Source organism: Pelodiscus sinensis, chromosome 2, assembly GCF_052426305.1.
Source record: "Pelodiscus sinensis isolate ZL-2025 chromosome 2, ASM5242630v1, whole genome shotgun sequence".
NCBI lineage: Eukaryota > Metazoa > Chordata > Testudines > Trionychidae > Pelodiscus > Pelodiscus sinensis.
The window spans coordinates 167,735,154-167,760,449 of NC_143053.1; the positions used below are offsets into that span (position 1 = coordinate 167,735,154).

Sequence of the window (25,296 nt, forward strand, 5' to 3'; positions counted from 1 at the left end):
GACTTGAAACATATGCATTGCAGAGAAGTGCACTCTTCGTCCTACCCACAAAAAGTTCAGCATAGAAAATGCAGACTAGCCCTCAAAACAGTAGGGACCTGGTTAACTAGGACAACTACAGAACAGCCTCGGTCACCTGATCAAGTTTTGTGGTTGCGGCACACCACCATTTGGAAATCCCTGATATGTATTATTGACGTTATAAAAAGTTGCCAGTGAATATGTTTAATAATGTTTGTCCGTTCGGCTAAGGATTTCTAAGTATTTAACAATTACTAAAGATCACGTAAAATCCATCTAAGATAAGTTTCTATTTTCACATCTTGATAAACAGATGTTAGATGACTTGTTTTGAGCTGGGCATTTCATTTAGAGCAAGGGACTAGGCCGTCAAGTTCTGTTATATTCTTTTGCCACTAGTCAGTGCAAAGAATGTAACAGAACTTATGGCCTACTCCCTTACTCTAAATGAACTGCCTAACTCAAAACAACTCTATTTCATAGAGGCCCACTTGAAAATTACCCCTGCTGCTTATGTCTCTTCATACATTTTTTAAATTGATATTTTTCTGTTAATATTCTTGACATCCAATCAACAGATTTTTGAAAAGCCCAGACAACTGTTTCAGAATAACAGTCAAAAAATAAAAACAAAAAACCCTCAGAGAATTCCTATTCTTATAGAATTTTTAATACTTTTTTAAACAACTGAGAATGTATTTTACATTATTCCAATAAGTAAAAATCACCATTTCAATTTAGAACAATACAGCAGTGAAGCAATATGTTGTACTTAACGTGCAATAAGAGTGTACCTCAATATAAAGATGTTCCTGAATTTCTCCTCTTTTTACAACTATAATGCTATTACATTCAGATGTTTCCCACTGCAATGACTTTCATTCTCACATAAAGGAAATGCTTCTGAAGCAAATTGTCCAAAAGATGACAGCTTCCCATCTTAATATTACATGAATTAAAAAACATAGCATTCTTGATAAGCATTTTTTTCTTTCCTTTAGTATTAACTGGTTTTGATGACATTTTTATAGTTCTGTGGAATCAATTCTGTGTGAACCAGTTTGGGCGCTTTCTGTTTCTTTCAATGATCCGCTTGCCTTCATCTTGTTCTGTTGGCTTCTCTCCCTCATATAAGACTACAGTCTCTACAGTGGGAGCATTAAAAGGCCCTGCTTCCTTTTCCTTTATTTGGATCCTTATGAGACCAGTTTCCATTTTAATCTTTTTGTAACAATAGCCACAAAGGACATGTTTCTGTTTCAGATTGCCACATTCAGGACAAATATCTATATTTGTCTAAAAAGAAAATAAAGGAAAGTTAAGAGAAGTTGGGACAAACAGAGGAAAAACTTCATAAAATACAAATAAATGATAGGTTAAGGTAATGAGCAATAGCTATTTGTTTCATTAAACCTCAATTTAATTTTAGTGAGATGTATCATTTTCCCTAGAAAACAATATGTAATACTGCCATGCAAATTCCAAATTCACTGATACCCAGTTCTACTAGTCATCACAATTTAAACAAAACAAAACAAAACAAAAGCTTAGCATCTCTCCCTACTTAAAAGCAAAAATTTAGTAGTAGAAAATTGTAATGCAATTTCATATTACAAAGACTTTAAAACAGTGTTTCTTAAACTTTTTAAGACCGAGGAACACCAAAAAACAATAATTTGTTTTTTTATGGGGAACACCAAGAATTGTTGTTGGAACCCCCCCCCCCCCCAAAGGAAGCTTGCCCCTTTTGAACGGCCATTTGAACTCTGTTCTCTCTGCGCATGGTGACCATATTTTCTGAACCAAAATTAGGGACACATTACCTACACCCTCTGACCTCTGTTTACTATGCCCCTGACTCTCAGGGTCAAGATGGACACATGACCAGAACTAAAAGTAACCCCCTCTAAGAACTTTTCACACCATCTCCTACCCATAGGGGATGTGTTTGGCCCCCATCCACCCCTCTCCCCCCTGGTGCTGGTCTCCCCCCTGCAGGTGTCTGCCCTTCTGCTTCACCCCCAGAATTCCCTGGCACCTGCACCATCCCTTATCCCTGCACCCTCCTGGTGCTTCCTCCTTCCCTTGCTGCCCCTGCCCTTTCTCCCTGATGCCCATCCCCTCACCACCCTCTGCTCCAGTTCCTCTCATGCCCCTCTGTGCCCTCACACATGACTTGCTCCATCCCCACCTTCCTCATGCCCACCCCTCCTTTCAACCTTTCTCCCAGCACCTCCCCCTGCTTCCTCTTGCCCCCAATGCCCTTCCCCTCTCCTCACATTATGCTGTCCCCTCCACACCTTTCCATCCCCACTGACACCTTCCTTCCCACCTCCTGCTCTTTTCCTCATTGTCTCCACTTGGCCACCCTGCCCCTTGGTGCCTTCCCCTTTCTTCTCCTGCCCTGCCCCCCTCCCCTCAGCACATGTCCCTTCCTCTCCCATCCTCCTTCCCCCTAGCTCTCCAAGCCCCTCCTCCTTCACCTTTTGCCTTCCAGTTTGCGGGGCTGGAGTCTATGGTCAGGCCCCAGAAATCCCCACAGCCCTGACCTCTGTCAGCTAGAAATCCCTAGCTGCTTCCAAGGCAGGATGGCTTGCTGGGCCTGGAGCTGGGCCACCCATGGTACTAATGTTAGTGCTGCATTCCAGTCCCCGCACCAGTTTTGGCTCCCATTAGGTGAGTGGAGGTGGGAGGGGAGGGGAGAAACCCCCCAGCCCACCAGACCTGGCTTGCGGAGCACAGCAGAGCGAGTGGGTCTGTGCACTGCGGCTCCCCCAGTGGGGTGGGAAGGGGCAGGGAGAGAAAGGGTCGTGCACAGAGCACACCGGCTGAGTCCAAATGTACCCCATTCTGCAGACTCCAGCCAGACTCTGCGCGGTCTCTGCCGGGACTCTGGCGGCAACTCCCTGGAGCATCTCACTGGCTCCAACCAGTGCCCCTCCCCGTCCGGCAGCAGTGGCAGCTGACTGTGGATGGAACAGGCCGGGCTGATGGTGCATAGCGGAGGCAGTCCCGCAGCAGAGGGAAGGGGGCCACAGGTAGCGGGGTGGGGGGCATGCCGGACAGCAGCGCGTGCTGCATGGGAGCTGGAACTCTGGACACTGTGCGCCACTGGCAGTGGCCCTGACTGCCTGTACAAAGCACCAAGGGAGCCGCTTATGTGTTGGGTGGAGGCAGGGAGTTGCTGCTGTGCCACGCTAATGCTGGATGTCTTTAAATCCGGGACTGCCCCGGGAAAAAAAGGGACGTATGGTCACCATATCTCCACAGCACACATCCGACTGCCTCATGGCACACCGGTGTACCACGGATCACAGTTTAAGAAATGCTGCTTTAAAACATACTATGGTTCTATTTATTTCTATAGCCTCAAGTATAAAATTATGAACTAACCACTTATCAAACTGAATGAATCAACTGCATGTTTTATTCTCTTACTAATTTGCAAAATGTATAGCTGTTCCTGTTACCAGGGCTTGATTCTAGAAAGTGACTGCTGGGACAAGTGTTTACTACCACAAACAATCCCTAAGCTAAGGTGTTACTCCTGATAACGTCTGCAGAATTGAGCTTCAAAACGCATAAGCTCATTGTGATGTGCAGGATATTTAGGCATTTTACTCACACTGAACTGTATAAGGAAATTTCATATTTTATTGGTTTGGATTTCAACACAACACCTTCATATCGGTGTACATAAGAAAATTCATTCTGTTCACTGGTGGAAAAAATTAGAGGGAACACTGACCTCAACTGTAATTTTATTTTAAAACGTAGCGTAAGGTTGCATTTTTGATTGTATCACTCAGAATGTCCATTGTATGTGAAATGCATATTTTAAATATCTTTAAAGAGAATTTACAGAGAGGTTTCTTAAGGTATTTGACCATCAATATTTTTCTTGGGCTTTAGAAAATGAGCACAAGGTAAATGCTTTATAAACATACTGTGCATTTTTAAAAGCTATTTTAAATGAATGAGATGATAAGCCAATAGAAATGTCACATATTACCTTGACTTTTATAAGTTTCTTAGGGTTTCTTCGTCTGCACCGGTTCACCTCAATGGTACGTCTCTTCTTGGGAGCTGCCATCCAAAAGATGCTATCTAAAAAGTTTGGAGCCTCATTACATTCTTCCCTAATATCTTCCACTGGCTCAAGAAGAGTAGCTGGAGTCTGAACAGCCAATGCTGGTGCTTGAGAAAAAGAGAGGAAAAAAATGCACTAAAAATAGTCTTCATCCACGTAGTTGTTTAGGTAATCAAATCCAATGCTTTGGCAATGTGTTAAAAGACAAGTGAAATAATGAAGTTTACACAGACATGGCTCTACTGACAAACTGAATAAAATGATCATTTATTTGTAGTGTTATGAAAAGATACAGATGATCCATGCAGGACAATACAAAGACTGAATTAAACGACAAAAAAATCTTTAACACGCAGTTCTTTCCCTATTAGAAAGCCAGGAAATACTCACTTTTAGTCTCCCTATATCTCTCTGAAAAGAACTGTAAGAAAATGCAAACCACAAACCTACACAACTCTTGAAAAGCACAGCTAAGATTCTTATTCCCACACATAGCTGTCTCCTAATCGTGCCCTAGATTGATGTCTGCTGACAAAAATGGTGGTAGGTATGCATGCCTACCCCCCAAAATGATTAGGGAGATGGAACACATGACTTACACGGAAAGACTGAAGATTTGATCTTACTCTTCTGTAGACTAAATAAGGGGGGATTTCATAGCAGCCTTCAACTACATGAAGGGGTGTTCCAAAGAGGATGGAGGGGGTATTCTCAGTGACAGATGACAGAACAGAGAAGCAATGGAGTCAAGTTGCAGTGGAGCAGTTTAGGTTGGATATTAGGAAAAACTATTTCACTAAGAGGATGGTGAAGTGCTGGAATGGATTACCTAGGGAGGTGGAAGAATATCCATCCCTAGAGGTTTTTAAGTCCCAGCTTGACAAAGCACTGGCTGGGATGATTTAGATGGTACTGGTGATGCTTTTATCAGGGGGTTGGACTCTAAAACCTCCTGAGGTATCTTCCAACCCTATGATTATAAACTGACCTCAATCAGTCTTTCAGATATTAATAATCTCCATGGCAGGATTCAAAGATTATAAAATCAGTAGAAGCCCTGGGCTTGATTGCAAAAATTGCTCTGGCCAGGACTGGCCTGCGACTCAGAGACTCTTGACTTAAAGACTTCAAATTACAAAGAATCCACAATTTACACTACTTAAAACCTGCAAAATGTCCTGTACCCTTTGCTGCAGAGGGAAGCCAAAAAAAAAAAAAATTCTGCCAATGTGACCCAGAGGAAAACTCCTTTCCAACTAAGGATGTTAAGAGGTGGGTAACTGGCTAATCGTGTAGTTGATAAAAATTCTATCGACTCCACAAATAATCAAAAAGGGAAGGCGCTCAGTCCTAGCTTGCACCCAGCATGGGACATACCCCATTGCACCTCTGCAGTTTAAATGTACTAAGAGCCAGGCTGCCTGCCCACCCAGCTGTTAGTACATTTCAACTGCAGAGCTGCAACACTGGTAGGTCCTGGACCCAGCACGAGCCAGTATCAATCTGGGCTGCCTGCTTGGGAGCAGCCCGTCTGCGGTGGCCGAGGCTGGCTGCAGACTGGGGCTGCTTTGTGGACCCACGGTAGGCAAAGGCTGCTTCATTACAGCCTACCCCTCCCTGCACTGCTGCCTCTTCTAGAGGGAGCAGGCAGCACCACAGAGACAGTGCTGGGGACTGCTGGCTGATACAGAGGCAGCAAGAGGGTTGGGGTGGGAGGAATTCAAGTAGTCATCTCGATTACCTGATAAGCCTAGGGAAGTTGACTACTTGCTTACATCCCTATTTCCAACCCCGAATATGGCAATCAGTTAGATCCTGAGCATATGGGCAAGACCCAACCGCCAGGCATCTGTACAAGAATTCTCTGCAGCAATTGAGAGTGGAAATGTAAAATCCCATATAATTTGTTGAACGTAGGGCTAACGCTGCGTTTAACCATTTAACCGACTGAAGGGGTTACCCAACGCGCAGCACTAGTTACCTGCTAACACCCCTGAGACCTGGTCTAGCGCCCGTCCCATCACAGGCGCTGCGAGCAGTCCCAGAGCAACCTTAGCACATTCGGTCTTGGAGCCAGGTCAGGTTTTTGCCCCCACTGCTCCCTTTGGGAAGCTCGCCCAGAACCCCACCCGGCTCAGGGTGACAAATCCCAACTCCCCGCGCCCTGCAGCGAGACGGGGGCCCGGCAGGCGGGGTCTAGCTCAGAGGACGCGGGGCGGGTCTGGCGCTGAGGCCGGGGCGGGAGCTCGGCCCAGGCCCAGGCAGCAGACCGGCCGGGCTCTACCTACCCCACGGCGGGCCGGGCAGTCCCGGCAGGAGGCTCCGCTCCAGCTGCCCCCAGCAGCGCCGCAGGAAACCGCGAGCCGGAGACCAGAACACGACCAGCGCCGCCATTTTCCTTCCGCGGCGCACGCAAGCGCAGAGAGAGAGAGAGAGAGAGAGAGAGAGAGAGAAGCCGCGGGGCCGTCTGGGAAAATGAGTCGCCCAGGACCGGCTTCTCTCTCGCGCGGCCGAAACATCGCCCGCCGGGCGCGGGATTGCCTCTCCCAGCATCCCCTGCGCGCAGCCCTCCTCGGACTACAAGCCCCGGCATGCCTCGCGGCGTCGACCCGCATTCGCTCCCCGGGAAGCTATTAGCTCCCGAAAGAAGGGGAATTCCCGCCATGCATCGCGCTGCTCCCCCAATCAGGATCCGGCGCTGGACTGGGCGGAGCGAGCCGGTGACTGGGCAGCGCCGCGGCCGGGTTTGGACCAAGATGGCGGCGGAGCGCGGCTACAGTTTCTCTCTCACCACCTTCAGGTAGCGGCGGGGCCGGGGCCGGGACCGGGACCGGGGCGGCGGCGGCGCGAGGGAGGTGGGTGGGTTGCGCAGTCCTCGCCTCCTCCCCCCATCCCGGCCCGGCGGCGGGGTCCGGCCAGCGGCCGAGCGTTCGCTTTTCAGGCCCCGTCGCGAGGTCCCGATCCTGCTCCGGCGCTGCCCCTGTAGCGGGGGGCCAGCCCAGCCTGCTGTGCCCGCGCCGGGGGTGGAGTTGTCCCCGCGGCGGTGCCGATGCGCATCACCGAGGGGCTGCTCTGAACGGGCCGTAGCTGGGGAGACCGGGCCCTGCTTTCCCAGGGGCCGGCTTGGCAGGCAGCGCTGGGCTAGAAAGTGACACGGTCCCTGCGCAGGGGGTCGGAGCGGAGCGCATCTCCCCTGCCCGCGCTCTCCTCGGTGGGGCTCCGGGGCACGTCTAGCCTGTTGCAGCAGGCGGGCAGCTTGCTCTGCGCGCGTGGACTTGAGTGGAAAGGGGGAGACGCAAACATTAAACACAAACAAAATCCAAACCTCCACCTCACTAGAAAGCGTCCTTAACTCAAGTTGTGTTTGGTAACACTTGAATTTCTGCTCAGCTTTACTCACATAAACCTAGTTCTAAAATAACCAGAAACATGCCACCACTTAACCGAAATAGAAACTGAAAGGCAGAAATCTGCACTACCATGGAGAGCCCACACAACTTTATTGGAGGGGGAGAGGAAAGGCCAGAAGCACTAAAGCTGCAAAGTATTGACCTAAATTGTATTGAAAGACAGCAGATTAAGAATTTCTACATTAAATATAGAATTTCGGGGGAGACTTTTTATGAATGTGCCTGTTAGACACATCTAAATTTGTAGTTTAATGTTTTGAATGTTTAAGCACAGTTTGGAAATTGTATTTCCTAATGGAGTTACAAACCTTTTAACTCAAAACAGCTACTATTTTTCCTGAAATTTACTTAAAAATCTGCTCGTCTTTTGTTTCTCTAAATTACCACCCCCCCCCAAAAAAACCCCTTAATAATACAAGTCACTGTTTTCACATGTATTGCTTTTTGTCATTATCACAGTCCAAAAACAAATGTATTCTTGTGCAAGCTGATGTTCAAACAACTTAGGCAAAAGTAGATTATTTTTTGATGGGACGCTTTTCTAACATCCATAGGTATAATGTCAAAAACCTCATTATCAGTAAATTAATACTTGGGGATATTTTCTTCATAAAGCATCTTATGACTGAATTGTATGTGTTCTCCTTTTTAGCCCTTCTGGTAAACTTGTTCAGATTGAATATGCTTTGGCAGCGGTCGCTGGAGGGGCCCCATCAGTTGGAATTAAAGGTATAAGACATTTTCAATGGTATATTAAGAGACAGTTAATTCAAGGCTCTGGGTTTTAATCCAGTGCATTGTAGGGAGAATCCCAATGCATTTTTGGCTCTTGGAAAATGCATATTTCCTAGTTACTCTATGGGGAACTAGGGAGACGTGATTTACAAGGTAGTGTAGAATTGCATTGTCTTTGCCCTTTTTAGGTGGATTTTCACATGCATTTGGTTGCCATAATATTTTTCATTATTGATTTTCAGATAAATAATTTTAAAAGTCGGAAAAGCAAAGAGACTATAAATAGAAAGGTAGCTAAGAGGAATATACATTTTGAAAAAAAATCCATTTTAGAGAGAGCTTTAATAGAGAAAATTAATCTTTATTCTGATTCTTTTTCCTTTAGTAGGTAGTTCTAGTTTTTAACTAATTTACTTAACAGTTATAGCTAATGTGGATATCGCAGTATCTTTCTTACATGCATTTTAAAAGGATGAAGGAGATATGCCCAACCCCTTGTGTATGACGGGGTAGCTATTATCAGGGATGGCGGCTTAATGTGCTAATGGAAATCTTGAGATCCATGGGAAAGAGAATAATTTTTTCAAATGTTAGCAAACCTGTTATTTGCTTTAGTTGCTTTTGATAAGCTTTTGATATTGAATGTATAAACACAAAAATGTATATTTTTCTTTCCAGCTGCAAATGGGGTAGTGTTGGCAACTGAGAAGAAACAGAAATCCATTCTCTATGATGAAAGGAGTGTACACAAAGTAGAATCAATTACTAAACACATAGGCCTGGTGTATAGTGGTATGGGTCCTGATTACAGGTATGAGAAGATTGCTGCTGTTGGAGAAGGTTTTTGTAGTGGTCTTGATCTAGATATTTTAATTCACAAAACTGAAGCCTCTGCTGCAAATAGGCCTTTCTGATCTCCAAGCCACCTCTCAACCATTTCCCAAAAATATTAAATCCATCAGTTGTCTTTTAAGGGTTAATCATGCTGGTTGGTGGGGTGTTACCATTTGTGTTAAGAATTTTTTTTTATCTTTTAACAATTGAATCATAAATACAAAACAACATTTATACTTAGAGAATCAAACTTTTATGAAAGAAAGACGTTCAAATAAAATAAGGTTTCATATTCCCTTATGCCTCAGAGTGACTTCTAAGTTGCTGCATAATATCACACTGGAACACATGTATTCATTTCCTTACATAATTATTTAGTCCTGAGTAATTTATCTTCAGTGTCAATGTTGTTATAGTAGAACTTTTAGCTTAATTATCATAGATATTCTACCATTTCCTATAAATATATATGTATTTTTTTAATTTTGCTCTTTTGTAGAGTACTTGTGCACAGAGCTCGGAAGCTTGCCCAACAATATTACTTGGTCTACCATGAGCCCATTCCAACAGCTCAACTAGTACAGAGAATTGCATCTGTGATGCAGGAGTACACACAGTCTGGGTAAGCAATTCTTACTAAACTTGCTGTAGTGTTGTCTGGTTTTACAAAATACTATTTTTCATTTTTTTTTTTTTTTACTCAAATGTATGCTTTCCTGCCTCAGGGCTGCTTTTCATGTACATGAGAAGTTATTTACCCTTTCTGTGTCAAGTTTCCCCGTCTGTAAAATACTTACCTAACTCATGATGGTGTTCATAGGGTGTTTTCTGATGTGGAGGTGAAAGATACTGTGTAAATGTTTAGTAATCAACTAAACAATGAACACTTAAGATTTTATGTTTAAACGAGAGGAAGGATCTTGGTCAGAAAAAGGTCATTACAGTATAGTGTGGATGAGAGGGAAACTGCTAACTGTTCATATGACAGTGGGTGGAATGTACTAGTAAGTGTCTTGAGAGCATAAAGGTAAAATATCTCTGTATATCTTAAATTTTTGGACTATGGACTATTCCCATTCAGTATTTTTAAGAGGGTCTGCAATGAAAAGATGTCTGTTATAATGCCAAAATAGACAAGAGAGCCCTAGTTAATTATCCATCATGATTAAGTTGTGAGGAAGAAGGATTTGATTATGCCTAATTTCATTTTAAAAAATTAATATCGGGAAAGGAAATAATGTATATAAGGGTCTGAAGAACGTTTTAAAATAGACAATTTTAGATTTAAGGAATAGTTATAGGTTTTCTTTGTCTCTCCCTTTAGTGGTGTACGTCCTTTCGGAGTGTCATTGTTAATATGTGGTTGGAATGAGGGACGACCATATCTATTTCAGTCTGATCCATCTGTAAGTATCTTTCAATTGTAAATTGACTGAGTGTTTTTCAGAGGGATATTATATTATAAGTAGTATTTGTGAGATACCTGTGGGGTGGGAACGGGGAGACTTGGTGACTGAAAAAGAAGGTGATCAAATTTCATCTAATTCACATGTAACATGATCAAAATTAATTCACGCTTAAAGTAACAGGACTATAAACTTATTTTGCAGATTCACTGTTCTGTGTCAGTGCATATATTTTTTCAATGTATTTTTTGTGCAAAAGAGACTTCGCAACACAAATATTTCATGAATTTGTGTTAATTTTGCCAAATAATTCATTTGAAAAAGACATCCCAAAAGTCAAAACATTTAATTTCAATACTTTTTAAATAAAAGATTTTGCTTTTTTCAGTTTGAAATAAATAAAAATCTTGAAAACAAAACACTTTAGTGTGACCTGAAATATATTTTTAGACTTTGGAATTTTTCAATATTTTTGTTTTTGATTTTATACAAAACTGTTTTCTTTCATGCCTTCGCAGAATTGGTATGGGGGAATGTGCCAAACCAGGGAGGTTCGCTGACATTGGCCCTTCATCCCACTGTTCTTCCCTGTTGCTGGTTCCTTCAGCCCAGCTGGGCTGCCTACTGAACAGCCCCAGACCTGCTGTGGCCCTAGCCCCACTGCCGGGCAGCATGTGGCCCCAACCCCAATCACTGTGTGGTGTCAGCCAGGCTTCTCCTGGGCTGCTGTGGCCCTGACCCCTTTACTGGGTGGCCAGCAGCCTTGATCACGTTCCGCCACCACCTGGATTGCCCTGGTCCCGCTGCCACCAGACTCATCTGGCTGCGCTGGGCTCCCAGTTGCTGGCCCTCCTGCTCTGGGTCTGTTGCATCTAGGAATGTCTGGTCATGCCAGACCACGGATGTTGCCAGACCAGAGAGTCTCAGTTTAGGGACATGCAACCTATAGTTTGAATAATAAATTTATAAAACAGTTATGCAATTTGTCATTTATCATAAAATATATAAAATCCATTCTAATAGAGAGTAAAGGCATACTTTTTCTGATGAGTTAGTCTTATATCTTTCCCAATAATGCAAAACTTTCAATTTGGCTAAAAAAACCCCACACATTTGAAATTGTTTTTAAGCGTGATCTTTTTACATCATGAAAAAGAAGGGGTGAAATGTCAGCTTAAAGTACACAGTGTCTTAAGTAAAAGAACATTTGTACTTTTTCAGCATCAAATATTTAAAAAGCCAGTCCTCAAAAACAATTCTTTCAGAGCTTTGAATTGATTATTAGGAGCCCTTAAATATCCAAATCAAAAACTTTTTCACAAATTGTATTCTATTTTACAAATCAATTGAATGATAAGTATGTGTTAGCGTTAAATTGTTTTCATGTAATATGTTTAATATGTTTTCATCAATCCAGGGTGCTTACTTTGCATGGAAAGCCACAGCAATGGGAAAAAATTATGTGAATGGAAAAACTTTCCTTGAAAAAAGGTAACACTTCTGCATTACCAGCCATACTCCTAACACAGTGGCTCTCATTTTTTCCAAACTATTGTACCCCTTTCAGGAGTCTGATTTGCCTTGTGTATTCCCAAGCTTCACCTCACTTAAAAACTATTTACTTACAAAATCAAACATAAAAATACAGGTGTGTCACCAGCACTCTTACTTCCCCATTTTACCATTTATTTATAAAATAAATCAATTGGAACATAAATATTGTACTTCGTTTCAGTGTATCTAGTGCAATATAAACAAGCTGTTATCTGTGAGAAATTTTAGTTTGTGCAGACTTCACTAATGCTTTTTATGTAACTTCTTATGAAATTCAGCATATTTCTAGAAGAGCTGCTATGTCCCCTAGAAGACCCTGAGTATCTCCAGGGTACACGTTTCCCTGGTTGAGAACCACTGTCTTAAAATACTGATATGTACATCTGTTTTAGCCAAACTCAGAATTTTAATATAACCCCTGCTGTGGGTTACATGTTGGCTCCTCAGGAGCGGGACTAGAAGCCCTTGCCCTTGCCATCCCTGCTCCTAGGGAGGCTTCACTGCAGACTCTGCAGTCTAAAGCTTATTTAAGCTTTATGGGACAGAGCCTGCAGCGCATGTAACCACTATGATTTTTAGCAGTTACAGTTATATTTTTAAATTACTTTTTGCATCCTTAGTTGCATGTTTCTTAGACTCTTAAATACATTAGGATTCTAGTGGCCTTTGAGAGAATATTTTAGGTTCATACAGAACTGTGATCTGATTCTTTTTTGTAGATACAATGAAGATTTGGAACTTGAAGATGCCATTCACACAGCTATCTTAACATTAAAGGTTAGAGAAATGCCTTAAATAGGTTTCTTACAGTTGTATGAAATTATTGGTATAGTTACGGAAACTCTCTTTTCTCTTCAACAGGAAAGCTTTGAAGGGCAAATGACAGAAGATAACATAGAAGTTGGGATTTGTAATGAAGCAGGGTTTAGAAGGCTGACACCAACTGAAGTTAAGGATTACTTGGCTGCAATAGCCTAGTATTCACCATGACTGTGTGAATTCACACAGATCTTTTTAATTTTCTCTACTTAAATCTTTTTGTTTGCAGTTTCTGCATACCTATTTCTACAGGGTTTGTCTGACATATTTTAAATATTATGGGTGCAAATGCTCTCGTCCTAATAGTGATACTTGGAATCTTAACACACAGAATTATTCCCATTGATACATGGAATCTTTGTGCATGAAATTGTACAAAATTGGAAGTTATTATGAAAGCTTATCAAAGTTAAAGAATAAAACATACAAAGGGCACAGTTTTGTGGGGAGTGTTTGTGTCTCTTTAATTTTCAATACAAAATTCAATTTCAATATTATTTTACTAAGGAAGCATATATTTTAAGTAATAAGCACATTTAGCGCTAGAGCTATGACAGCCAAACTAAATTGATATTACACTTTAAGTGTTTTTATATGTGTGAGGGAGCATGAATATTGATTAACATTAGCATTTAGTTTACAGTGTAATATGAAAAAGCCCAAACAATTGACTTCACTTTGGTTTGCCTAATTTTGGAATTTTCTAATGTTTACTACATATAATGCAGAATGAGCAAAGTCCTCTAAGTGTGGGTGGATCTCCTATTTACTTCACTAAGGGGATATCTACACAGCAGGGCTAAACTCGAAATAAGTACGCAACTTGAGCTACGCTAATTGCGTAGCTTAAGTCGAAATAGCTTATTTTAACTTTTGGTGCTGTTTTCACAGCAGTTATTTCAAAATAGAGCACTCGTCCCCCGACTTCCTTTACTCCTCGTACAGTGAGGGTTACAGGAGTCCGATTAAGCAGTCCTGCAGCTCAATATTATTTCGACGTTCTATCAAAATAACTGCTTGTGTGTAGATGTGGACTGTTATTTTGTAATAACGTTAGTTATTCCGAAATAACGCTGATGTGTAGACATAGTGTAAGGAATGCTACAGTGATTGAACCCTGGATTTGCATGTCTGCTAATACAGGTGTTCTGTTACTGCACTGTCTCATAGTTTAAGTAGTTGCATTTTTGAGAATTGATGTACTGCTGTTTGAAATGGGAAAATAAAGATTTTACTAGATCAGGTACACAGTATTTTTCCTCTACTATTAATATAGTTCTACAGTAGGAAGAAAAGGGATGCCTTAAATTATTCCTTAAATAATATTTAATTATGTAAACTGCCCTTGAATTGTTAATTAACTTGCATGAAGTAATGCAACAGTTGTCAACAACTTCTTTAGAAGCAACAGTGAAACTGTACATTGTAGCTTCACAGATATAAGACTGGGTACTTAAGTGTTTTATTTTTAAACAATTTTTGGTATAATTTCAAATATTTTTAGTGCACAAAATAATTAGTTCTTCACTCATTCTCAAAGTGAATGCTAATTGGGACTCGTTAGATTACTGAAAATTACTAATACCGCTCAGTGACATCAGAATGTAAAGTGACCAAGCGCAGTAGGCACACAGAACTATTCTTATGTAAAAGAGTTGACAGATTTTTTTTTTTTTTTTTGGGTAGGCTGCTGGTGTGAAAGTAACAATAAGGTGAAGAACATTTAGTCTCATTTGATAGTGCTCCAGACATTCTCTCTTGGGTCTCTCTTAATGTGTTTTAAATTATTAGGAGTCCTTTAAGTAGGATCTTATGCAGCAGGTAGGCTTGATACTCATATCACAGCTAGGGATTTCCATCAACTACTCTTAGTCAATAAGGGGGTTCAATACAGCTCTGCTTTTTAAATGTACAGTAAACTTCCAATAATCCGGCACCTTAGGACCCAGGTGGTGCTGGATTATCAGATATGCCGGACTATCGGAAGGGGGGGGCTATGAGTCGTCTGGGGTGGGGTGGATGCCACCCCAGACCCCTCATAGCCCCCCCTTCCGATAGTCCAGCTCTGCCCCAGGCGTCCCTGATTCAGCTGCTGCTGGTCAGTTTCAGCAGCAGCTGAATTGGGGACGCCTGTAGCAGAGCAGCTGGAGTGCTGCCAGGTTGGTCGGGTAGCGCCGACCCATGGCGCAGCGAGACCAACCCGGCAGCACCCCAGCTGCTCTTGGGGATGCCTGAGGCAGAGCAGCTGGGGTGCTGCTGGGTTGGTCCCGCAGCGCTGCTCCTCAGTGCTACTGGACCAACCCGGCAGCACCCCAGCTTCTCTGTCCCAGGTGTACCCAAGTCAGCTGCTGCTGAAACTGACCAGCGGCTGACTCCAGAAAGCCCGGGGCAGAGCAGCTCTGCCTTGGGCTTCCTGGAATCAGCCGCAGATCAGTATCAGCAGTGGCTGAATCGGGGACAGCGGGGGTGCTGCTGGGTTGGTCCCGCAGCCCCGAGGGGCAGCGCTACGGGACCTACCCGGCGGCACTCCAGCTGCTCTGCCCCCAGCTTTCCCGATTCAGCTGCTGGTCAGTTTTAGCAGCGGCTGAATGGGGAAGCTGGGGGCAGCGCAGCTCCAATGGTCTGGCTGCCCGGAGCACTTCCGGCACCATCAGGAACCTGGACCATCAGATGCCGGACCATTGGAGTTTTACTCTAGTAAGAGCTCCAGGCTCTTTTTACATTTAAAAAGCAGAGGTGCAGAATGTGGGACCCAGCACAAGTCGGGACTACTCAGTCCTGGCTCACATAATTTCCCCTGCTGGCAGTTCTGCCTTCCCTGCCACCCGTGGAAATGGTGCTAGGGAGATTCGGCTTTTAAGACAGCTCCCCGCCCTGCTGCCTATGATACAGAGGTAGCGGGTGGGGAGCGGCTAGTCGAGTAATAACTACCCAATAAACCTAGGCTTATCGGATAGTCTACTAATTGCCTAGTCACAGTTATAAAGTTGTGTCCCGAAGACTGCACTGCGATTCATCCAGTTTACTTAATCTTTTACACTCAGAAGCATTAATTTCACTCACAAATGTCTTGGGGGGGGGGGAAGGTGTTGGTATTGCAGTGCAGTTTATGAATCTTCAATTCATGCTTTCAGTGGCCTCAAAAGTCACTGGGAAAGGAAGAGAAATAATGTGCTAATTCAAAGGTTTCATTGGTTATCTGACAGAACAGCATACTAGTACTTCTCGCTGCTGTCTTGTTCTCTAGAATCTCACCTTTATATAGAATTATAGAAATTGTGAGGCTAGAAAGAAATCTCAAAAAATCATCTACCCTGTCCCCTTCCACTGATGTGCAACATAATATACTTAAATAAGTGGTCACCAGCTGGTTGATCCTGGGGAGCTTCCCAGTCAATTGCAATATCTAGTGGGGCTGCAGCTAGACCAGGCTCTCTTATTGCCCCAGCCTCTCACTGCCAGCCTGTTCTCAGAAATGACCAGCACGGTTCCTTGGGGCGGGGGGAAGAGTGAGAGAGAGAGATTGCCCCTTGCAGCTTCTATTGGAACTGTGGCTAATGGGAGCTGAGAGAGTGGTGCCAGCAGAGAGAAGTGCACAAAGGCATGTGTTCCCCAGCCCACAGGGGCCTTCTGGCACCTTCCAGGTATGGTGTGGGCTGGGGCAAGTAGTGAGTGCCTGAGCCTCTGTTCCACCAACTTGGAGCTGCTGGTGGTAAGTGCTGCCCAGCAAGAAGCTTCACCATGTGTTCCCTTCTGCCTCTACTTCAGAGGCAGCATGAGGCAGGGAGGAGTGAAGCAGGGACCAGTGCTGGGGGGAGCCAGTTTAAAAGCTGGCTTCTTCCTCCTGCACAATCTCTGAGATCGAGGAGGTAGGAGCACAGTGGCTCTGCCTTTTAAACATGGTAAGAGCCACTTGGATTCAGTATGAGCTGGGAGTGAAGTAGTCCCAGCTTTCACCAGGTCCCAGATCTACTCCCACTGTTCTCTGCAGTTGAAATGTAGTGGGAACCAGGCTGCTTCTATTACATTTAAACTGCAAGCTGCAGTGGCCCCTTATTGACTAATTGTGTACTCAATACAATTTGTATCGAGTACACAATTAGTCATTTACTTGATACCTTCAATAATAAGGATGTTAAGACAGACAGGTAGATAGGCACAATAATTGTAACAGCCCTTAATACATTTGAAGAATATAATTAAATATCCATCTCAGTGTTCTTTTTTCAAGACTAAACATGCCCAGTTTTTTTAAATCTTTACTTATAGGCCAGGGCTGTGTCTAGATGGGCAAGTTCTTCTGCAAAAGCAGTTGCTTTTGCAGAAAAACTTGCCAGCTGTCTACCCTGGCGGCTTGAATTTCCACAAGAACACTGACTTTCTACTGTCTGAAATCAGTGCTTCTTGTGGAAATACTATGCTGCTCCCGTTTGGGCAAAAGTCCTTTTGCGCAAAAGGGCCAGTGTAGATAGCTCAGATTTGTTTTGCGCAAAAAAGCCCCGATCGCAAAAATGGCGATCGAGGCTTTTTTGCGCAAAAGCGCGTCTAGATTGGCACGGATGCTTTTCCGCAAAAAGTGCTTTTGCGGAAAAGCGTCCGTGCCAATCTAGACGCTCTTTTCCGCAAATGCTTTTAACGGAAAACTTTTCCGTTAAAAGCATTTGTGGAAAATCATGCCAGTCTAGATGCAGCCCAGGTGTTCTAAAACTTTTATCATTTTTACTGCTCTTTTATGGCCTTCTATTTGTGTACATTTTTGTTAAAGTGTATCCAGCCTTGGGCATCAGAGTACTTCACTTAAGATCTCTCAGTTCACAATAATGTGGAACAGTTATGTCTTGTGATTTACATACAATGCTCTTGCTAATACCTCCAAGAATATTTCCTTTTTTTTGCATATGAATTTTCTTATATTTAATTTGTAATGCTATATGACCCTGAAATCTCTTGTTATAATACTGCTGCTTGAGTCAGCTATTTTCTATTTTGTATTTGTGCATTTAGTTTTTCCTTTGTAAGTGTAGGACTTTGCACATGTCTATATTGAATTTCATCTTTCTGATTTCAAACAAATACTCCAGTTTATCAACCTCCTTTTAAATTCTAATTCTGTCCGCCTAGCTTGGTGTAATCTACAAATTTTATAGGCGTACTTTCCATTATCCAAGTTGCCAATGAAAATACTGACTGGTACTGGACTGAGCACAGCCCAGTGCAGAATTCCACTAGATATGTCCTCCCACTTTCATAGCAAACCATTGATAACTCTTCTTTGAGTAATGCTTTTTGATTAGTTGTCTACCCATTTTGTAATAATTCCTTCCCTCCCCTCCTGCCCCTGCCCTTGGTTTGCTTGTGAAAATATAGTATGGGACTGTATTAAAACTTCACTAAAATCAAGACAGAATATCTGCAGCTTCTCCTAGCTATGTAAATCTCTGAACAGGGTGTAATTGAGGCAGAGTTGAGATTGGAACAATAGCCCTTAGGGATGTGAACTCAAATGCCCAGTGAAAATTTAAATAGTATGATTAATTATATGGTTAAATGTATTAATTGCCTTCTTGGGAGGTTAGTTTTTAGAACTGTGAAACAGATAGGATATGGGTTGCTTCAGGTGAGGGAAGACCATGAGTCTGCAAAATTTATGTGGGGAAATATATCAGGTGAGAGATGCTATTTTGCATCTTGAAGTTCCAATCAAGAAAAAGGCATGTCCAAGCATTCTAGCAATACCCATGGGAGGCCAAAATTCCCTTGAAGCTCAGAAAAGCACAGCATTCATATTTTGAGCATTTGCACAGCCCTCTGAAAAGTATTTCATTTTAATGATTCACAGAGGCAGTGTAGTAGTATTGCTTTCCGTTCTCCTGCCGCCTCCCTCTCCCCTCCCTCCCCCTCCACTTGTCCGGTGGCTTACTTCTATGGAAACTACGATGAGGACTTTAAAGACTAACTTTTTTTTGAGCTTCAGGGGGTAGCAGAGTTAGTCTGTACAGGATAAACTTAACCCCCACCCCCCACATAGTTTGGTAGCACTTTAAAGACTAACAAGACATGTAGATAGCATCATGAGTTTTCATGGGCACAGCCCACTTCTTCAGATGACCAGAGTGTTGGATGTCCCGAACCAAAATAGTGATAGAAATGTAGCCGTGTTAGTCTGGGGTAGTTGAAGCAAAATGCAGGACAATGTAGCACTTTAAAGACTAACAAGATGGTTTATTAGATGATGAGCTTTCGTGGGCCAGACCCACTTCCTCAGATCAAATAGTGGAAGAAAGTAGTCACAACCATATATACCAAAGGATACAATTAAAAAAAAATGAACAAATATGTAAAGGACAAATCACATTGCAGAACAGAAAGGGGATGGGGGGGGGTGGGAAGGGGGAGGAAGGAAGGTAAGTGTCTGTGAATTGCTGATATTAAAGGTAGGGAGAGTGGGATGTTTGTGAGTTAATGGTATTACAGGTGATAATTGGGGAAACTGTCTTGGTAATGGGTGAGAAAGTTCAAAGTCTTGTTAAGTCCTTGTTGACAAGTGTCGAATTTTAACATGAATGACAGTTCAGAGGATTCCCTTTCAAGTGCAGATATAAAAGGTCTTTGTAGCAGAATGCAGGTGGTTAAGTCATTTAGAGAGTGTCCGAACCAAAATGTATTTGAGCATAAACTTGTTAGGGTAAAAAAAACAGTTCGTTAGTTTTAAAAATCTATGGGACGAATAGGGTATGGGGGATGACGGTAGCGAGTTACATTTTCTGTAATGCACCCTTCCTTTGATCTCTTCCCAGTCCCCGGCAAGTCAAGTGTAAGAGGGTTCGGTTTATCCTTTCAATAAACCCCTGGCTTGGATCACTAGGTGGCGCCGCTGGAGGCTGCGAAGAGAAACGTGTGCGCGCAGCCAGGGGTTTTTGCTGAGCTCGCAGAAGGGGAAGGGCAGGCCCCGGAGAGGGCTGGCCATTGGTTTTCTCTATGAATGGGCTTATGGGTAGCAGCTGCTGTTGCATCGGGAGAAGGAGCGTGGCACATGCCCCAGGGCTGAGCCCCGCTTTAGGTGTAAGTATTGCGCACGCTCGGCCTGGGCGCCGCTGCGGTGGGGACTCCGAGGACGAAAGGGCCGCTAAGAAATGTGATTGTGACGGACTCAGAGGAAAATCCTCCTTCCCAGAGACCAACCCGCCACTGTACATTAATTCCTAGTTGAGAGACTGCGGGTAGCAGCTGGATCGAGATACACAAGTAAACAAGGGCCAGAGGGATAGTCGGGTTAGAAAACAGGGCTTCCTTCTTTGTAGGGGCGCTCCAATTAAGGCAACAGCAAACCCCCTGGATCCAAATTGTGTGTGTGGGCGGGCGCTGTCATAGCTTGTTTTTAAACCCAAAGACAGGCTGAAGAGCATGGTTAGACAGATTTTGCTGTGGGCCTTGCTCAATGTGCTGTCGAAACTGTGACGTCCTTTTAATGGCCCCTTTATAGACACCGAAGAGCCCTGCGGTAGTGGAGGTTTTGGGCGTTGAATGCAATTTTACAGGCGCACTTGAACCCAAGCATACAAATGAAGCCCGGTGCCTCGCTGCTTAGTGCAAATTCCCAGGTTGCTGGGAGTTGCACGCAGTAACGAGTTGCTGCTGCTGCTGGCTTAGTGGCGTGGAGCGGGTTGATTGCTTGGGAACCGGCGAAGCAGAGGGCGGACCTGGGGAGTGGGCGACTGTTGGCTACAGAAGCTGCTGGGGATTGAAATAATTTTGCCCTTGCTTAAGATGGTGGCTTGCGCTCATGTGACTTCTCCAGGCACTGCCCGCGGCAAGGAGCTGGAGGTCAGTCAGCAGGAAGGGCCGGGGTGGGTGCTGCGGTCCTGTAGACTGTGCCCCGTCTCTTGCAGGGTTAGTAACCGGCCGGGCTGGGGCAGTGTCCTGCTGGCAGTGGGGCGGGGAGGGGAGCTCAAGCTGAGGCTGGGATAGCAGGCGGGGGAGTGTGGCAACTTGCGCGTCTTCCCTAGGGACTTTTTCAGGAGTCGGTGATGGTTGAGGGCGCGGCAGGGGGCCAGGCAGCAGTAGCAGCACCTGGCAAAGGGCGCTGATGCAGGGGGACGAGGCGTGGTGGGAGAGGTTGGACTGGAGGAGGAGGGACCTAGACTGGCTTCCCCCCTCTCAGCAGCATGTAGCCTCTGCAGCTGGGATAGGGATCCCAGGCAGGTGACCAAATGTCCAGATCTTAGAGTCTTTGCCTCGTATATGCAACGACATACTCCAGGCCTCAGAAAACATGTGCTCTGGTTTTGTTTTTTACATTTGCTATCTGGTGATAACCCTACTCCCACAAGCTGTATTCCATCTGCTTTCCCACACTGCTTCTGCACCTACTCCACGACCACCTCCTACCAGCCTGCTAAGTATACACTGGGGGTGTGACCATGCTCATTAGGAAAGTGAAATCTGTGTCTTCCTGGGGTTTCACTGATCCCATTAAGGCAAACTTTAACATAGGGTTTCTCAATCAGTGGTACCAGTACCCTTAAGGATACTCAAGAGAAGTCTGGGGGAGGTACACTGAGATTTGGAGAGAACTGAATTTTTATTAAGTTTTACAGCGCTTTATTATTTTTGTACTTTTTACACCCAAAAATTTAATTGCCTTCCTGGTTATGATTAAGTTGTTTAAACAAATGTGTTGCAATGGGAGAAAAAAAATTGTGTCTGAAAACTGTAGTATTGGGGGTACTTATAATTTTTTTAAAGGGGTACTTTATTTTAAAAAAAAGTTGAGAAACACTGCTCTAACATACTGTAGCAGGACAGAGGAGCCTTGTGGGAGATAGGTAGAGGAAGTGGATGGTAGCAGGAAATAATGAGAATATGGAGGCAAAGGAGGAAGAACATCACATATTGAGAAGTTTTAGAATTGCAATCTCACTGTTCAAAAGTAGCAAAAAAGGTTAACATGGCCCTGAATAAATATCTCCATAGTGCTGGAATAATGTTTTAGTCATTGCAGTTAGGTGACATGTGTAGTGGCTGCATAGTGTTCCCCCTTGAATATTACATGGAGCAAGGTCAGAGTTTTATTCCAAAGACCTTATTAGTTGCATTGTTTCGCTGAATCTGTGAAGATCCATAGTAGAGTGATTTGATTGGGAAGGCTTTAGCTGTTTTCATTGGAAAGCAAGTCTGTTGAGTGAACTTAAGGTTTATTCTCTCTGAAAGTTAATGCAACTTTTGCTACTTTCACATCAGCTGCCTGTTTAACTGTTGTTCTGTAAAATGACAAACTTTTGACCTTAAAGTTCTTTTGAACTTTTAAAAAAAAATCACTGAACTTTGTTCTGGTATAAAACTTTAGGGGCTTTTTGGTTTTTTCATAGCTGACTTTTCCTTTAGCCTTTTGTTAATAAATGATATACATATAAAATGTAATTATAAAATGCAACGTTTAGCCTAATCAGAAAATATGGGGTATACGTGTGTATTGATCCTGTAGGAAATACAATTACTTACAGTAATAACTGATCCCCCACCACACACACTCATGCACCCTGATAAAGTAGGTATATAATAGTATACCCATTATACTGATAGAAGGGGTGTGGATTGGTGGTAATGGCATGTTCAAATGCCACACTATTAATCCATTTTAGAACCAGTTCACCAGAATGGAATTCCTGGATCCTAGAGCTATAGTCACCCCGCTATATTACACACCTTCTTATAATCTGATGTTATGTCTGTAATTAAAGGTCAGCCATGAGGCACTTTTCTGGGTTACTTAAGTAGCTGCAGCTCTACAATATAGGGTACGTCTACACTACATGCCTCTGTCGGCAGAGGCATGTAGATTTGTTTATTCAGCAAAGGTAAATGAAGCCGCGATTTAAATGATCGCGGCTTCATTTACATTTACATGGCTGCCGCGCTGAGCCGACAAACAGCTGATCAGCTGTTTGTCGGCTCGCCGCTAGTCTGGACGTTCTCCCTGTCGACATCAAAGCCCTTTGTCGGCAGCCCCGGTAAACCTCATTCCACGAGGAATAACGGGGCTGCCGACAAAGGGCTTTGATGTCGACAGGGGGAATGTCCAGACTAGCGGCGAGCCGACAAACAGCTGATCAGCTGTTTGTCGGCTCAGCGCGGCAGCCATGTAAATGTAAATGAAGCCGCGATCATTTAAATTGCGGCTTCATTTACCTTTGCCTACAACCCTAATCTACATGCCTCTGCCGACAGAGGCATGTAGTGTAGACACAGCCATAGAGAAGGGAGCCTGTTTTTAAAAATGGTTGAAGCACAATGAACTCCCAGGGTGCAGTAAAAGCAACTAAAACAAATCACTAGAACTATAGCGTGTAAATTGGGGGAAAGCTTAGAACACAGTGAGGCTTGTATAAATTTGCTTTGCAAATAAGCTTAGAGCTGAGGGTGTGTTTTTGTTGTTTTTTGGGTGGGGGAGAGGGGGAAGTGATTAAGGATGTTGGACAACTCAAATAGAAGAACCTCAAATCATGGAAGACATCTTCTTAAAGACCTTGCATTTTCTGAAAATGCTGAGTACTCACCTGCTGAAAATCAGGCCCCTTCAAGGTACCTGAGCTTGGGGTCTCAGATCATTAGTTACTTTTTTTTGAAGATCTTGGCCAAGGTCTTAAGGTTTCTACTGACCGATGATAACCATTGCACAAATACGGTTCAAAGCACTGATGTATGGTATTGGCTAAACCCTCTCTCTGTATTATCTTTGTTGCTGAATTTGTAGTAATTATCTCTTTTGCTTTCATCTGACAGGAATAATGTTGTCAACATGTCTGTGAAGTCATTGCTTTGTGAGAGAATCACCGTTGCCAAAGAACTAATAAAGAGAGCAGAAGCCCTTTCCAGATCACAAAAAGGAGGCATAGAAGGTGGAGCAAAGCTATGCAGCAAATTGAAGGCAGAGTTGAAATTCTTACACAGGGTGGAGGCAGGGAAGGTAGCCATTAAGGAGTCCCATCTGCAGAGTACCAATCTCACACACCTCCAAGCCCTAATTGAGTCAGCAGAGAACCTGGAGGAGGTCATCAGTGTCCTTCATGTCTTTGCTTATGAAGACAGCTTTGGAGAAAAGCAAACGCTGGTGGTAGATGTTGTTGCAAATGGGGGCCACACTTGGGTGAAAGCAATTGGTCGAAAGGCTGAAGCTCTTCATAATATTTGGCTGGGCCGGGGCCAGTATGGTGACAAAAGCATCATTGAGCAGGCAGAGGACTTCCTGCAAGCAAGCCATCAGCAACCAGTGCAGTATAGCAACCCCCATATTATCTTTGCTTTTTATAATAGTGTGTCCAGTCCTATGGCAGAGAGGCTGAAAGAGATGGGTATATCTGTGCGGGGAGATATAGTTGCTGTTAATGCTTTGGTGGAACACTTGACTGAAGAGACACACCTAAGTGCCAGTGAATCTGATGAAGAAAGCTCTGAACTTCTGCAAGTGACCAGAGTAGATCGGGAGAATTTAGTAGCCAGCGTTGCTTTTCCTACAGAGATCAAAGTAGATGTGTGCAATAGGGTTAACTTGGACATAACTACTTTAATTACATATGTCTCTGCTCTTAGCTATGGTGGCTGCTACTTTATCTTTAAGGAGAAAGTGTTAACGGAGCAGGCAGCACAGGAAAGGAAGGAGAGAGTCCTGCCTCCGTTGGAGGAGTTCATGAAGGGCAAGGAACTGTTTGCTTGTGAATCTGCAGTCAGAGACTTTCAGTCAATCTTAGACACTCTAGGAGGACCTGGGGAGAAAGATCGAGCCATGTTACTCATGAAGAGAATTAATGTGGTGCCAGACCAGCCTTCTAACCGTGCCTTAAGACTAGTGGCTAGTTCAAAAATCAATAGCCGCTCTCTAGCCATTTTTGGGACAGGAGACACTTTAAAAGCCATCACGATGACCGCAAACAGCGGTTTTGTTAGGGCTGCAGCTAACCAGGGGGTTAAGTTTAGTGTACTTATCCATCAGCCAAGGGCACTGACTGAAAGCAAAGAGTCTGTTGCCACACCTTTCGTAAAGAGCTGCACAGCCGATAGTGGGCTCTGACTAAGCCCTTCAGTTAATTTACATTACTATAACGATCTTAATTTACATAAATATAACTATCTAAATGTGCAGTTCAGGAAATGGAACTGTCAAAACAATACATTTTTTTTCATTTTTGCATGCCAGATCTTGAGACATATAGTAACTTACCTTCAAATGAAAAATTCAAGTGAAGCAAAAATCCATACTTCATTCAGAATAGTAACTACAATGGCTAAAGGAATGTAAGTGTTTAAAACATGTAGATCCTCTGGAATTTTTGTTCTCCATTCAGTAGAGCATATTCTCTGAAATAACTGCATTTCGGTGGAAAATGTTCACTATGTTCTACCTTATTAAAAAGTTCAATTGGAAAATCAA

General features: G+C 43.5%; 3 protein-coding genes across 6 annotated transcripts; 2 read left to right on the forward strand and 1 right to left on the reverse strand.

Annotated features, from left to right (window-relative positions):
• Positions 1 to 669: 669 nt before the first annotated feature.
• On the reverse strand, positions 670 to 6,558 carry MRPL32 (mitochondrial ribosomal protein L32). Its single transcript, XM_075921723.2, has 3 exons — positions 6,400 to 6,558; positions 4,034 to 4,218; positions 670 to 1,317 (listed from the first exon to the last, which is right to left on the reverse strand). The coding sequence occupies exons 1-3, from the start codon at positions 6,503 to 6,505 to the stop codon at positions 1,063 to 1,065; spliced, it is 546 nt and encodes a 181-aa protein (XP_075777838.2). The 5' UTR covers positions 6,506 to 6,558; the 3' UTR covers positions 670 to 1,062.
• Positions 6,559 to 6,755: 197 nt separating this feature from the next.
• Positions 6,756 to 13,304, forward strand: PSMA2 (proteasome 20S subunit alpha 2). The gene is made up of 8 exons (XM_075921724.2): positions 6,756 to 6,911; positions 8,174 to 8,250; positions 8,935 to 9,067; positions 9,590 to 9,712; positions 10,415 to 10,496; positions 11,914 to 11,987; positions 12,770 to 12,827; positions 12,912 to 13,304. Exons 1-8 carry the CDS (start codon positions 6,775 to 6,777, stop codon positions 13,026 to 13,028), a joined length of 801 nt encoding a protein of 266 aa, XP_075777839.2. The 5' UTR covers positions 6,756 to 6,774; the 3' UTR covers positions 13,029 to 13,304.
• A 6,438-nt stretch (positions 13,305 to 19,742) lies between these two features.
• On the forward strand, positions 19,743 to 25,296 carry C2H7orf25 (chromosome 2 C7orf25 homolog). 4 transcript variants are annotated; one of them, XM_014574080.4, is made up of 2 exons: positions 19,743 to 19,931; positions 23,652 to 25,296. In XM_014574080.4, the coding sequence occupies exon 2, from the start codon at positions 23,668 to 23,670 to the stop codon at positions 24,934 to 24,936; it is 1,269 nt and encodes a 422-aa protein (XP_014429566.2). In that variant the 5' UTR covers positions 19,743 to 19,931; positions 23,652 to 23,667; the 3' UTR covers positions 24,937 to 25,296. The 4 variants fall into 4 exon arrangements, with proteins under 4 accessions (XP_014429566.2, XP_014429567.2, XP_025040958.2 ...); XM_014574081.4 differs by lacking the exon at positions 19,743 to 19,931 and adding an exon at positions 19,955 to 20,114; XM_025185173.3 differs by lacking the exon at positions 19,743 to 19,931 and adding an exon at positions 20,182 to 20,759.